This window comes from Hippopotamus amphibius, chromosome 8, assembly GCF_030028045.1.
Source record: "Hippopotamus amphibius kiboko isolate mHipAmp2 chromosome 8, mHipAmp2.hap2, whole genome shotgun sequence".
NCBI lineage: Eukaryota > Metazoa > Chordata > Mammalia > Artiodactyla > Hippopotamidae > Hippopotamus > Hippopotamus amphibius.
In genome coordinates, this window is record NC_080193.1 from 16,332,734 (window position 1) to 16,347,843 (window position 15,110).

Here is a 15,110-nt window from a genome sequence, read left to right on the forward strand (position 1 = left end):
TCTAAGAAAATAAACAGCCTAATGAATCCAAAACCTGCATCTCCAAAAGGGTCCCTTTCCCTTTCCACTCGGGTTGCGGTGAGTTAAAGAAGCCCTCGCCAACTTTTCACATTCTGATGAAGCTATCCAGGTCAGGAAGCCCCCTCGCTTTCAAGGCATCCACGCCCAACTCGGAAAAACGAACTGGAAGCCAGGGGGCCAGGGAGCAGAGGTCCCCAGCCCCCCGCTCCTGCCTTTTCCAAGACCCCGCGCTTCAGCCAGACCCTCCAACCTGTGCGTTCTCCTAGGAGATGTCTCGTTACATAATCCCCGTTCCTCAGAGTCACCCACAGAGTCACGGGGGCTCAGGCGGTCCCCCGTCTCCCGCTCCGCCCTTAGGAAGCTCGGCTGACTGCACCCGGGGAGCGGCGGCCGGCTGTCCCGACTCGCCCGGCGCCGCGACCGGGACCCAGGCCCCCCTCTCCTCGCCCACGCGGGGTGGGGCCGCGCCTCCACCGCATGCCCCCCCGGGTCCCCGCTCAGTCCCGGGTCCCCAGCCCCCGCGGGGCACCCCCATCACAGCCTCTGTCCCAGCCCCTCTCGGGGTCCCCCAGCACACCTGCTGTGCCAAGCCCTCCCGAGGTCCCCTTGCCGCTCAGACCCGCTGTCCTGGCCCATTTCAGGGTCCCCTCCCTTGAGACCCTGGGTCTCGACCCCTCTCGGGGCTCCCCCCTCACACCTACGGTCCAGGCTCCTCTGGGGGTCCCCCCAGACCCACTGTCCCAGCCCCTCTGCGGGTCCCCTCCCTTCACACACGCTGTCCCAAGCCCTCTCGGGGTCCCCCTCTCAGACCCGCGGGGCCGGCCCCTCTCGGGGTGGGGGGGTCTCTCCTCTCCACAGTCCGGACTGTCAAACCCGCTCCCGGAACTCCTCTCGCTCGGGTCCTCGCCGACCCCACTCCGGCCTGGGTCCCCTCGCCCCGACTCACTCTGTCACCTCCTCGCGTCCCGGTGCTCTCACCTCAGACCTGCTGTCACCACCCCCGGGCCCGGCGTCGCCGCCGCCGCCGCTTCCTCTCCCACACTTGTCCCCGAGTCGCTCTTCTGCCGTTTCTTCCCCGGCGGATCCCCGGGTCCAGTCGCTGAGTGGCGGGTCCGGCCGCGCGGAGCCTCCGCCCTGGGTCTCCACGTCCGGTCCCACTCTCTCACGCAGGAAACCCACCACCGCCGCCGCCGCCTCCGCCGCCACCGGGCTCCACACGGACCCTCCCGCGGCAGCCGCTGCTGCTGTCCGAGGTGCGGCTCCTGCCAGGGGTGGCCAATCGCACCCGACTGCGCCGAGCGCGCTCCGCCCCACAGTCCCAGTCCACCCGCCCCCTGCCCCCCGGCCACGCCCCCGGCCAGGCTCCGATAGGCTCTCTACTGACATTCCCTGATCGCGGGGCATAGACCCGGGGCCGGATATAGGTACTTGATTGGAGGTGCCTGGAAGCCGAGCGGTCGATGGCGCTTGAGGATTGGCGGAGTTGAAAGTGGGCGGGATGGGGTGGGGCGGGGTTTCCTCAGACGCGGAAGACCTTGCAACTTCAGTTACCCACTGGCCCGCCTCGGGTGCGGTCAGTCTTGTTTGTACTGTGTTGGGGTCAAAGTTCATGGCACTCCCCTCTGAGCCTTTACTTTTCTTGGGAGACTCTTAGAGGCCTAGGCCCTCTGGGACTCCCTGGGACCACCATGTTAGAGTCTTTGAGGTCCCCATTCCCCCTGTTAGACCTGGCACAGCTTTCTAAGTAATTCTGCCATAAATTCATAATGGCATGTATTCACTCAGGACTTGTGAATGTTTCCTGGATTTAAACTCTTTTATATCTTTGGCAAGGGAGTTGCCCTTCCTCGCACTGCATTCAGCAGATGTCAGTTTGATGCTGTTAGGGGAAAAAAGTCTATATAGTAGATGCATAGGCTGACCAGCTAGGCATTCAGCACTGACGGGGCACATTTTAATAGGTACAAGGACAAACTTAAGAAATACTCAGTTTGTGGGTTATGATAATCATTTTGACAAGTAGGAACAGGAACTGTGTGGTAGGGGAACCATTGTTAGCTTTAGCAAGGCTTTAGCAAGGCTTCAGCAAGACTGTTCAAAATACTTTTTTTCTGGGGCCACTTGAAATTAGTCTAATGATTTTTGTGGGAACTAATGGCCAAAGCATAATGGACTCTGACCCAAGCGCAACCGGTGATAACCCGAGACCCATCTTGACCCAAGCTGCAAGACGGTGCCTGCCAGGGGTGAAAGTCTATCCTGTTAACTCAGCCATTCTTTATATTTTTGTGAAACTGGGTATGTTGATTAAATAATGCAGGAAGCTGAAAACTGCTACCTTCCTCTCTAAACCCTAAAGTTTATGGACTTTGACAATTCAGCCTTTTGTGAAGACATTGTTTCATTTTGGGAACACAGTTTGTTCCTAAGCCTTGTCAGATGTACTATATATAAGACTTCACTTAGAAAACTCCCCATCATTAACTCTTTTTTGTTTTAACTCTTGCTAACAAAATTTGTGTTCTAAACACCATTCATGTTTTTCCTAGTGTTTTAAAATCATACCCATTCCAGTTAAGATGCTCCCCTTTAAGTTTGGGGACTTTCCTGGTGGCGCAGTGGTTAAGAACCTGCCTGCCAATGCAGGGCACATGGGTTCGAGCCCTGATCTGGTAAGATCCCACATGCCGGGGAGCAGCAAAGCCTGTGTGCCACAACTACTGAGCCTGCAAGCCACAACTACTGAAGCCCCTGTGCCTAGAGTTCATGCTCTGTAACAAGAGAAGCCACCACAATCAGTGCCCCACTCACTGCAACTAGAGAAAGCCCGTGTGCAGCAATGAAGACCCAACGCAGCCAATAAATAAATAAATAAAAATTAAAAAAAAAAGATTTAAGTTTGAGTGTTAGGGTATGTAGAGAGGGCATGTAGAAGGGGGCTGGCAGGACTTCCTCTAAGAGGCATTCAGATGTAGATGTCTCCTGGGCAGTGTGACAGTGCCATTTTGGGAAGGGATGCAGAGGAATTTCAAGGTGGTAAAACTTGGTTTTAAGGGAACTTGATTTTTACAGGCCTAGAGAAAGACTGTCCAAAATCATAGACAACTATAAAAGTTGGGTAAGACTAAAGTCATGAGAGAACTTTTTGGATGAGGGTCTCCTCCTTTACTGAGTATTTGTTAGTTAAGAGCTCATCCTACCAATTGCAATATGGATAGAAGAAATGGGGTGAATTTTCATGATGCAAGTATTCAGTTCTGTCTCGTTATATAAAAAAATACATGATCATTAACAGATGTTATTTGCAGTCAAGAAGACAAAACATAAGCAAGATAAAAATGCCAGTGTTTTGAAAAGAAACCAATTAGCAATGATATCAACTCTTTAAAAAATTTCGATACATCATTGTATCGATAAACTCTGATTTCTAAAATGTTGGTGCTTTGGTCTGTGATTGTGGAAATTCAAGTTGCTCAATATAGTTGATTACAAATAATTTAGATGTGACCTAACAGCATAAAAAAAGAAAATGACTTCATCCTTTGGACAAGAGACAGTTTTGAAATTCAAGTTTAAATGTTGACGGTGGACCTACAGGGAGCCATGAGAATGCATCTTATTTAGAAGGAGTTTTAGAAGAGCTCTGAACTCCTGGAAAGGCATCACAGCATTCCATTCTGAAAATTCTTGAGTTTTGTTGGGAGGAAGAATCCCTCACAAGTAGAGCCAAGATTTTAATTACAACAAGGTAGAAAATAAGAAATGTTAAAATAAATGGGATGAAAATACATTTTTTCACTTTGAGGACAGACTATGGGGGGCAATTCAGAGATAAATTTGGTCACAAAGGATCTGAAAATCACAATATTGGGTTCGACTCTGGCTTTTACATCTGTGTTCAACTTTACTGCTTGTATGTTACTTTTTCTTCTAGGGAGACTTGGTTACCACATGAAGAGTAGGGTTACTTTGGACAAACCCTTAAACATCTGTGGGCCCTTATATCCCCTTTTTTTTTTTTGCTACACACACCAAGACAAGTGATAGCCTCAATTTGTTCATTAAGCAAAGCTTATAGCACTGTGTCTGCTTCTACTCAGAGGTAATCTGACAAATTAATTTATGCAGATATGCAACTCTCATTTTCCAAGTTACCAGCTAGCACCTTCCTTTCCTGAGCCTAATTAACTTTCTGCAGTTGCTCAGTTGAGAGTTGGTTAGCAAGTTACTGGACTGGGGAAAACCACCTTTTAAAAAATTTATGTTCTGAGAAATGTGAGGCAGCTGTACTGCAGAGGACCTGGGTCTGACAGTCTAAACAAGGCGCCTGGACGCTACCTTTTTTTTTTTTTTTTTTTTAGGCAATTGACAGTTCTTTTCTCATCTGTAAAATCGGGATAACACCGTATTGAGCAAACCTACACAAACAGAAAGGACTCCCTCCCACTGGGAAAATACGGTTTTGCGGATCCCAGGATGGAATGTTAGCATCCTCGTTTTTATTTTAGTTCTTAATAAAGCTCTAATCAGTCAGGAGTCAGGCTCCTTTTCTTCGGGATGATCACGCAAACTCTAAATGTTTAGGTTTCCCGACCTATAAATGTGATGGTTCATGTCATTCACCTGTTTAAATTACAGAGACCACCTCCACCTGGCAAGAGCCCTTCAAACCCTCTGCCTCCCAAGTCCCTGAAAAACATCTCCTTCGTTTTGGCTCCAGGCGCCGCCTGGCGGCTGTTTTCGGAAACGGCCTCTGAACTTCGGGGGTCCTAGCCGCGGTCGGGCTGCCCAAGGATTTGCCTAACTCCAGGGAGCCTGTCTCCGCCCCTCCCCCACCCGTACCCGTTGAGGATTTGAAAGACGGCGATGAAGGCGTCGGGGTTAAGGCGAAGGGGGCGTCCGGCGGCCTCTCCACTCCCTCGAGGATGGCGGAGTCAGGCGGAGCTCGGGCAGCTCGCGACCCGGAAGTCGCCGCCGGCGCGAGGCCCCGGTTGCCGAGAGCGGGCGCGCGGGGCGGAGCCTGGCGAAGACGGGGACGGAGTCGCAGGGGCTGCGGCTGTGCGAGTCGGCGGCTCCCTCGGGCGCTGCTGTGCGGACGTGGAGTCCGCGGGGCGGGTGGCCGCGGCTCCCGGGTGGCACACTCAGCTGAGGGCAGAGGCGACATGAGTGCGGCGGGACTGTTGGCTCCGGCTCCGGCCCCGGCTGGAGCGCCGCCGGCCCCGGAGTACTACCCCGAGGAGGATGAGGAGCTGGAGAGCGCCGAGGACGACGAGCGCAGCTGCCGGGGCCGCGAGTCGGACGAAGGTCCGTTGGGCAGCCGCGGGCGGGGCTGGGACAGCAGCGGGAGGGGGTGGGGCTCCCTGGGAGAGGGGCGGGGCGACCTCAGGGGTTTGAGGGGCGGCTGGAGGGGCCCGCTGGGAGGAGCGCGGCTCCCGGAAGTTATCCCGACCGGTTTTGGGGAAGGGGGAGACCCTGAGGACGTGGTACCCTGCAGTGATGCGGAGAAGGGCCTTCGGGAGCTGTTGTCAGAGCTGTAGGTCCCCTTTAAGGGTCTGCCCCCCACCCCCACCCTCTTTCTCCAACTGTCTCTGTTTGAACCTCAGGTCTTCACTGGTTGGGATGAGAAAGCCATTCATTAGGTCCACTCAGTACCCTTTGCTTTTCAGTTACTGAGAGGCTTAGAGCAAAGCCCAGTTTAGCTTCCTAGTTACCACGGTGCCCCCGCCCTCACCCGGGGAAATGCTTAAGTCAGCCCTACTTTGGACAGTGCGAGACAGGTTGGTAAAAAGAACGAGAGCCGCGGACCAGCCACATCGAGTTAGGTCTCCATTGGGCTCGCGGAACCCAGCCTGGTGATCTTAAGTAATTTACTTAAGCATCCGAGCCTCAGTTTCCCCAGCTGCAGCGGGGCTGTCAGTAGTGCCTGCTTCCTAGCGTAGGTGCGAGGGTTAAATGAGATACAGGGGTAAAGCGTGTGCATGGCCTGGTCCTTGATAAAATAATCAGTTTTCACCATTGGGGAAACAGGCTGGGGGGCGGGGGGGTGGGGGGTGGGTGGGAGGAGGGGAATGGGGATTTCGTTAGTGGTGCTCAGGTGTTGTGTTTTGAGTTCCACACTCTTTACATCAGCATTACTGCCTCTCAGAGCCTGGCTTTTTAAACTGGGCTTCATAAGCTTGCCAAGTGTGAGGAACACTTCTTGAGGAATCGAGGAATCCTGGTTGCAGGAGGAGAAAGGTAAAGAAACATAAAAGGACAAGAGAGAAGAAAGAGGAGGTAAAAGAGACGAACATATGGGTGAACAAAATAGGGCCATGGAGCAAAAGCTAGACCAGCTGTCTGGAATCAGGAGTATGTTTCATTCATTCATCTCAAGTTCCCCAAGTGCCGAATGCTGTGGCTGGCTGGCACGTGAAGGCTCAGGGCAGGCTGCTTCACTGAAGAAGGGGGGAAGGGTAGGTGGAGGATTGAATCTGCAACAGCCTTTAAAAAGGCAGCTGTATATGCTGATACAAAGTTGAAGGAACTAATTACAATCTGGTTAAACTACATTTGAAGATAAGGCTTAACTAGAGGATTTGAATGTGAATCACTTGTATTGCTTTTAATGCCCACCAGGGGGAGCAGCGAAGCAAAAATTGATTTTTTTTGTTTCCCCCTCAAGTAGGGCTGTTGAAGTTAGGTAGACACCGGCCATTTGCTTATTCCAAAAACAATGTTTAAAATATTCTGAAACAGTTTGTGTTTGATCTTCTTGTCTTGTTCCTTCTCCTTTTGAAAATATTTAAGTGCTTAGCGTTCCTTTAGTTGGTTTGGATGTAAAATCCTTTATATGATGTAAAATCCTTTCGGGGTTCAAACTGGGCATTTACCAGAAGAGGATATACATATCAGGTTGTTTTGGAGTAGAGAGCAAGGCTTGCTGCCTGTAGTTTTCCATTCTGTCACCTATGTCTCCTTTTCCTGAAGTGCTAGAATTTCTGCTGAAGTAGTGGCCTTGACCATGACCAGCTGTGTCTAATGCACCCTGTTCTCAGGCTGCACTCCAGATAAAGGCAGGCTCTTTGGATAAATCTGGTTGTGTACAAGCTGGAAACGGCATTTTCTTTTCTGAAGTAACTGGATGTAGTATTTTTCATTGATGGCTCCACGCAGGCCTGCACTGAGTAGAAATTCATTTTACAGACGTTTGTGAAATGTCACTGTATCAGGTGATACCAACTCTATGAGTTATGATTTTAATAAACCCTTGTTCCTTAATTTTACTCAGACACTGAGGATGCTAGTGAAACTGACTTGGCAAAGCATGATGAAGAAGACTATGTAGAAATGAAGGAACAGTGAGTATGATTTTTGTTTCTTCTTTGGAATACAGAATTGACAAGGGCATCTTTATGTGTATGGTTTTGACATAGTGCTTCCAAAACCATGCATATGTGTGCAATTTCCCCCCTGTAAATTTGTCACATTTAATCAGTCTTCCTGTGATGAGAATCTTTTGAGAGTAGGCTGGAAAGAACCTGGAGGGAAATGTTCCCAGGGGAATAAGGCCATGTAACAGGAGAGCACCCTTGCTCAGAGGGGGCCAGTGGTGTTTCACAGCTCCTTGGTTCTCAGATGGGTGCGACCCCACTGAACACTGACTACTGGCTGGATGGTGTGCTAGGCGCCCAGAGAGCTGGGGAGACCAGGATTGGAGAGCAGGGCTCCTGACTCCTGCTCCAGTGCCCTTTCCATTTACCCAGAGTCCACACCCGAGCCTTCAGCGGAACCACACCTCAGGGAAACTGAAACCACTCCCTCTTGTCAGAAACTCAAGGGCAAGACAGTATAATGTAGATCTGATAAGTATTTGTGGAATGTATTTTGAAGATCTTGACTTGGCTTCTTAAATTCTTTACCTTTAAACTAGATGATCCACATTCATTTCCTTATAGAATGTTTTCCTTATACACAAATGTTTTCTGACCATCTTCTGGATTCTGTCATCTTTTTCAAGCTTTGGAATCCAAAGGGAAAACTCAGCTAGATCTGACCAGTGCTGAATGAAGGATTGCTTTAATAATTGATGTGATTTTTCTCACAGCTTCAGTTCTGAAACTGTGCTAGCTTTTAAAAAATTTTTTATTTTTATTTACTTGCTGCGTTGGGTCCTTGTTGCTGCGTGCGGGCTTTCTGTAGTTGTGGAGAGTGGGGGCTACTCTTCGTTGCGGTGCATGGGCTTCATTGTGGTGGCTTCTCTTGTTGCGGAGCACGGGCTTTAGGTGCGCAGGCTTCAGTAGTTGCAGAGCGTGGGCTCAGTAGTTGTGGTGCACGGGCTTAGTTGCATGTGGGATCTTCCCGGACCAGGGATCGAACTGTGTCCCCTGCATTGGCAGGCGGATTCTTAACCACTGTGCTACCAGGGAAGCCCTGTGCGGGCTTTTTATTTTACTTGTACTCTCCCCAGGCTTCTTAGTGACTTACCTGGATCCATTTGAGATGTATTTTTACATACCTGTTCCCTTCCCAAATCTGAATTTTGTTGTTGTTTGCTACTTGAATCTATTAATATTCTCTTTCAAAGACAGATTAAGAATTCAAAAACATTGGCACACTCAGTGTGGTGGAAAACTTAATAGGCTGGGTTCCAAATACAGACGTCTTGCATGCAGTTTACCCATCCAATCCCACTTCTAAGTGTGTTTAAGTGAATGTATCCCTTAATATTTGGTGACGTAGAAAATAATTTTGATTAAAATCAAATGTTCTTTGTGATTCAAGATGAGCATTGAAAGTATATCAGAGCTCTCCCTTAAAGAATCAGGCCTCGAGACTTCCCTGGCCGTCCAGTAGGTAAGACTCCATCCTTCCAATGCAGGAGACTCGGGTTCGATCCCTGGTCAGGAAACTAAGATCCCACATGCTGTGCATTGTGGCAAAAAAAAAAAAAAAAAAAATTAGGCCTTCCGTATAATTCTCAGGTTCTGCCTACTCTTCCTCAGCTTATAGACAGACTATGTGCAGCTCTTACATGAGCAATAGGAAGGCTAGAGTGCCTGTTACCTGTTGGACAGTGCTTTTTCGGGTTGCAAGTCCTGTTTTCGTCACTGTGAAATTGGGGGTGTTTTTCTGGTAGAAGCAAAAATATTGCTGAAATGTGATTGACATGTGGAATCCACCATTCAAACACACTTACCAGGGTGTATGATTGCCTGTGACCCATTCAGTGTGAGGGGAAAACAACACGCCAGGTTTGTGCGCTGTGTGTTCTTATTCCGCTGGGGCTGCAAGTAAATCCTGCATTTTAACTTTTGTTACTGAATTGCTGTTGTTTCTCTGATCATAAGAGGGTAGTGTTTTTAAAAATGACATGAAGGTTTATTAACTTAGCGCTTGCACAGCTGTGCTATCTCTATAGAAAAACGTGCTGGAGGCATAATCTTACTCCTATGGAATTTATAATCTAATTGTTGAGTTGATATAAGAGATGTGTTTAATGCTGTTTACATTTTTATGTGTATGTTACACCTCCAAGTGCCGAAGAAAATGGCATCACACTAGCAGTTTTTCTTTGAGTTCTTGGCTAACTCTGTTTATCATTGCCATTTATTAAAATTTGTGGGTCTTCATATTTGTAGATTTTAGACTGATTCTGTAAAGGTGAGAGAACACAGAAGAATCTATAAAACTGGGGTATGATTCAAGAACACAGAATCCTTGCCCTTTTCTGATCCCTTTATCTGTGGGCACATTTTAAACCACCAGCAGACTTTCATTTTCTCTCTTCCTAAAGGGCATTAATGACATTTCCATAAAAACCCAGGTAGTTCCTGCATGTAGATTATTGTGGAATTGGGTAGTGGGTGTTTTTGTCTCTAAGCGTGGCTTTCCTGTTTTTTTACAGGATGTATCAGGATAAACTGGCTTCTCTCAAGAGACAGTTGCAACAACTGCAGGAAGGTTGGTGTGTGATTTAATCCTTCTTTTCTAAACATACATTCCTAATATTACAACCTTTGAAATCTATACTTCACTTCTCAGCGAGAGCGATTTAAAATTTGGTCTGGGCTGAACTTAGCTGTCAGTAAAGTGGCAATTTTCAGATTTTTTTGAAATCTCACTTAAGGCCTTCTGCAGAGCAAGAACTGAAAGCCACCATGCCTAAAGCTGGCTGTTTTAGGAAAGATGCTGTTACCAAGGATAAATATAATTGTACTGTTCCTTCTCAACTAACTGTGAACGAGCTGTGGGTCGTCCTCACTGTTTTCTCTTTTTACTTCGTGAACTCCAAACGGGTGTATCTTGTCAAAGGCTGTTTGCTGCTGGAGGCAGTTCAGTACCTGGTGAGGAGCACAGCCTCCCGAGTCCCATCACGGGTTTGAGTCCCATCTGCACTGCTTTCTAGAAATTTGACCTTGGGCACATCCCCGTGTCTTGCTTAATTTGTCTTCTAATCTGCAAAATGAAGAAGATGGAGGCAGGTGAGAGGGTGTGTGAGGGGCAGCCAGGACTGCCGGGTGCCCTGTGACAGCTCGGGGCCGGTCATTAGCTCTTTGGCTTCGTTTTGTGGAGTCCCTGACACTGAAACTGCTTTTCCATGAGGTACTTTCCTTGCTTGCAGCAGCCCATCTTACGTTGATTTCTCCTTCATAGTGAAGCATGTTTCCGTGACTTGCAATCACACCCCTTTGTTTTTCCTCCCATGGTAATGGAAGTGTTGCCAGAGAAAAATACGTCCCGCTCTCGCAGGTCTGTAAGGTGTGCCTGGCAGGGCTGAGTAAGGGGTTTTGAAAAAGATGCTGTAAATAGAGCCCACTGAAGCATTGTCACCAGAGAACACTTCCCACACTAATTGGGACCCTCATCATTAGCTGCTTTAGAGCAGAGCCCTTTGGTCAGAGTCTGTACTGGGCTGTCCAGTAGTGTCACTGGCCACGTGTGGCTGTTTAAGTGTAATTAGATGAAGTTCATAGTTCAGTTCCTTGCTTGCACTAGCCCCAGTTCACGTGCTCAGTAGCCACGTGGGACTAGTGGCTCTCATACTGAACAGGGCAGTGTAGACTGTTTCCACTGCTGCACAGCAAATTCTACTGGACGGCATTGATCTAGACCTTACTGAGGGAGAGGGAGCTTTTTCCAGGAGAGGGAGGCCCACGGACTGAAGCTGTCACAGCGACTGATGAGAACACAGTGGATGGTGCACCTTCCTTCTCAACTTGGCTAGAGAGTCTTCTAGCCACTGGTCGGGGTGATCTCTGCTCTGGGCCTTGGTTGGGAACTGAGTTAGCTCTATTCATGGTGCCTTTCCATGGTGTGTGTTTTACTCTAATGTTGTTTAAAACATTCACTGTTGGTGCTAGAAAATAATTTTAGGAACCAAAACGTAAAGCAGTTTGATCTTCAAAGTAACTATTTTTTAAATCTCAATCAGGTACATTACAGGAATATCAGAAGAGGATGAAAAAACTAGATCAGCAGTACAAAGAGAGGATACGAAATGCAGGTGAGGCGCTCTCTTAACTGGAAATAAATCCTCATCAAATTTTCCTCCTTTGGCTGATCATTGACTTGGACGTGATGTGGCCAGAAGAGCCATTCTCCAAAACGTGTCTCAGATACTCCATCATGGGGTGAGTTTTAGGGACGAGAGACTCCAAAGTTGCACTTACGTAGAACTGTTCATCTTCTTCACCAACGAGTGGCCTCAAGCTGCTGTCCTCTTGCTTTCTGATCCATTGACTTTCCAACTTTCTGTGAATGGAGCCCTTCTTTCCTTCAGTGAGTAGATGTCCGTGTCCACCAAAGCGCAGAAAAGGAGCTGCAGGGTGTGGGGGTCTTGGGAAAGTGGGAGAGAGAGAGCCACTATGCTGACCCAGCACCCCCCCCCCCCCCCCAAATCTCTAAATTCCTGAGGCTTCTCCTCAGGCACTTTTAAAATCCTCAGCCTTCTTCCTGGAGTTCCCTTTCAGCAGGGGAGGGGGGTGGCACTGTGGAGGCTGAGGTCCCAGGTTGAGGGCTTCCTCCCATCCCTCAAGGGTTTCAGCCTTTAAGCAGGTATTTGCTCTTGGAGCCTGTCTCCCCGTCTGGAGAGAGGAATACTAGTATCTTGTGAAATTGGTTTGAGATGTAAGCAGGGAAAGAAAACTGATGTGAGCCACTTCTCTTAAGCGAGAACTGCAGGGTGAATGTTGATTTGTTTGTCTAAATTTTACTCTTAACCCTGTCCTCCGTGTCTTTCATAAACATCCCCCGCACCCCCACCCCCAGGTAAAAAATGCAGAAGGGCTCCTGAATCAGTCACATCTTGAGCTTTAAAAAGCACATTCCGTGCAGAGCTAATCCGCCTGCTTTTGTTGTGTCTGGTGTCTGCCTGCTTTGAAACAACCAGCGCCAGCTCTGGGTGCTAATCGTCACTTGACTTGTCAGTGCAGGTGTGGTGTCTCTGGGTGGCACAGACTTCAGATGTCTGGCCCACTCACGCGGGAACACGCCTGCAGCAGTCAGAGGAGCGAGTGTGCAGGGCCGGGTGCTCTCAAGCGCGTGGGCCCCATGCTACCTGGCGCCAAGGTGATGAGGGCTTCTGGGGTTAGAAAATAGTGAGCGGCTGGCCCGTTTCCTCGGTTTTCTCATTCCGCAATTGTTGATTGATGTTGGATTCTTCATCTTGAGTTCCTGAAACTCCCAGTTTTGTGTGTGACTGTGCGTGTGTGCTCTCTTACGGGGGTTGTGGATCCATGGGTTTGCAGAGGAGACCATGGTCAGATGGGAACAGCAGCCCTGGAGTTGTTGCTCCGCCAACCATCTGTGGACCTGTTTTGTTCCAAATGCTGGGTTTGCAGGGGGCCTTGTATCTGGAGTTGGTGGGGGCTGCAGGGTAAACAGGTGCTGATGGCCTGGCGTGCAGTGGGTACGAAATAGGCTGGTGATACTGTTGAGTGGATACTGCGAGGTGTCAGAGAGGGGCTTGCTGAGTGAGGGGGCCTCAGGAAAGGCCTCGTGGAGGAGGCTGCAGTAGATCTGAAGCTCAGGGTTGTGGTCAGGGACCAGAGGGCGTTGGCGGGTGGAGCCCTGGTGGCCTGAGAGCAGAGCCTGAGGAGGGCTCAGGACCTCTGCCCTCTGAGTGCTTGGGGAACGTCCTTCCTCACCACACAGAGCCCTGCAGGGCTGCTGAGGGTGTGTACTGAGGGAAAGAAGGGCCGACTTTGGTTTTGCCAGGGCAGTTTGGTCCCTGCTCGCTTTCGCCCTTGGGCAGAACTGCCAGAGCAGATTCTGTTCAGGGCCAGATTTTAACTAGACACGCGTGCTTCTTGTGTCCTCCTCCTTCATGTATCTCAACACTTTACTGATGGAAACATTTGCTCCATGTAACGGTGCTTTCAGAAAGCAATTACTGCTTCTAAATGAATCCTAACATCGCTGTCTGGGAAGGTGGCACACCACAGCCTAGCGAATCTAATTGCGTGTTTTATCTCTTTCAGAACTCTTCCTCCAGCTGGAAGTAAGTACCACGGATCTTCTGGGCTTGCAGGCTCTTTCTGAGACTGGAATCTTGCTCTCCCAATCCGGTGGCCTTTCCTTCCATCACCACAGAGACAGCTGGGAAGCTGCCCCGGAGGCCTCCGTCAGTGTTCTGTTTGACTGAAGGACATTTGGTCTCAGTGAAGAAATTCCATCAATTCATTTGTTGGTCAGGCAGCCCCTGCTTCTCACAGGGGTTTAGGGGATACTCACCCTTCACCGCTCTCTTGTTGACCCTTGTCTCACATTAAAGCCATTTGGGAGTATGTCTGAATTATAATGGCCTAATAGTTTGTTACATGGGTCTTCAAAGCAGCCCCGTTTCTGAACTGGCTCAGTTTTACAGCTGAAACTCTGGGGGGCATAGGAAGGGCAGATTAAGATCTTTGACTCGACAGACGTGTGAGTGCTGGTTCTGTGTGAGGTGCGGTGCTGCGGGTAGAGATGAGGGCTGGTGTCTTGGGTGATGTGCTTGCTCCCAGGGGGGTTGGGTTCATCGGGGTAGGAGGGGTCATGGTTTATCCAAGCCACGTTATTAGAAGCCGGGTTAGGACTGAAGTTAGCGCAATACACGTAGTCACAGCCCAGGGGTTCACAGGAGCCACAGCCATAGCCCACCAAAAGCCCCGTTTTTCTTTCTTCATTTAGGCAATGGTGAGATTTGGAAACTGGGTGCTTAGGCATTTCCTGTGCTTAGTATAATTTCAGTGTTTCAGTACCTCTGGGTTCAGGCACCCGACACGTGATCTTATTCTCTGGTTGGTATTTATCTTATGTAAGCATCAAAACCAGTAACTCATGCTGTTTTGACCCGGTATCTTGTAACTAATTTTGAATATAGATATTTCATCTGGAATGTACTATTTTCCTTCGACATTGTGTCTTTAAAGGGGTTTATTTACTGTTTTTGAGAAACTTATGTTCTCTGCACAAATAAGTTGTAAAATGTAAGATGTAGAAGAGAGGAGATATCTGAGTCACAAGTGAGGTATCCACATAAAAATTAGAAGTTGTGTGGTTCGATTTCACATTCATTGGAAAACTTGCTTCCAGACACCCTGTTAACGCCAGTTGGTGTGTGACTGTAACTGTTTCTCTTATGTCTAGTAAAGGTATTTTCTTTGTGCTTGCACACAGAGCAAGGCTTTGCATTGGAGGCGTGGCTGCCAGGGTCCTGTAGCCCCAGCCTATGTTTCTCTTTTGCTCAGACTGAACAAGTGGAAAGAAATTACATCAAAGAAAAGAAGGCAGCAGTGAAAGAATTTGAAGACAAGAAGGTTGAGCTGAAAGAGAACCTGATTGCGGAGCTGGAGGAGAAGAAGAAAATGATTGAAAATGAAAAGCTGACGATGGAACTGACTGGAGGTATGAAAGCACCACAGAGCAGAGTCCTCGTGGGCCCAGGGGTCCCGGCGGTGGCAGCGCTCCAGTGCTGACTCCTGCTCCTCATCAGAGGAGAGTGACCGAAAGGAGGGTGGGCTTTGGCGTGGTGAGTGAGAATTCTAGCTCTGTCTTGTATTGGCTGTGTGACTTTAGTCAAGCCACTTAACCTCTCTGAGCCTGTTTCCCCCTCTATAAAATGGTGCTGA

General features: G+C 49.0%; 2 protein-coding genes across 3 annotated transcripts in view; one reads left to right on the forward strand and one right to left on the reverse strand.

The window, feature by feature from the left end:
* TAOK3 (TAO kinase 3) overlaps positions 1 to 1,292 on the reverse strand; it is a 176,746-nt gene extending 175,454 nt beyond the window's left edge. For both annotated transcript variants that reach the window (XM_057745334.1, XM_057745333.1), the window contains exon 1: positions 1,000 to 1,292. The gene's annotated coding sequence lies outside the window, so the exon portion shown is untranslated. The remainder of the gene's footprint in view (positions 1 to 999) is intronic.
* A 3,727-nt stretch (positions 1,293 to 5,019) lies between these two features.
* Positions 5,020 to 15,110, forward strand: part of SUDS3 (SDS3 homolog, SIN3A corepressor complex component) — a 33,177-nt gene continuing 23,086 nt past the window's right edge. Inside the window, exons 1-6 of the mRNA XM_057745907.1 lie at positions 5,020 to 5,325; positions 7,292 to 7,361; positions 9,908 to 9,963; positions 11,435 to 11,506; positions 13,482 to 13,501; positions 14,730 to 14,886. Coding sequence (XP_057601890.1) covers positions 5,184 to 5,325; positions 7,292 to 7,361; positions 9,908 to 9,963; positions 11,435 to 11,506; positions 13,482 to 13,501; positions 14,730 to 14,886 — 517 coding nt within the window. The 5' untranslated portion in view covers positions 5,020 to 5,183. The remainder of the gene's footprint in view (positions 5,326 to 7,291; positions 7,362 to 9,907; positions 9,964 to 11,434; positions 11,507 to 13,481; positions 13,502 to 14,729; positions 14,887 to 15,110) is intronic.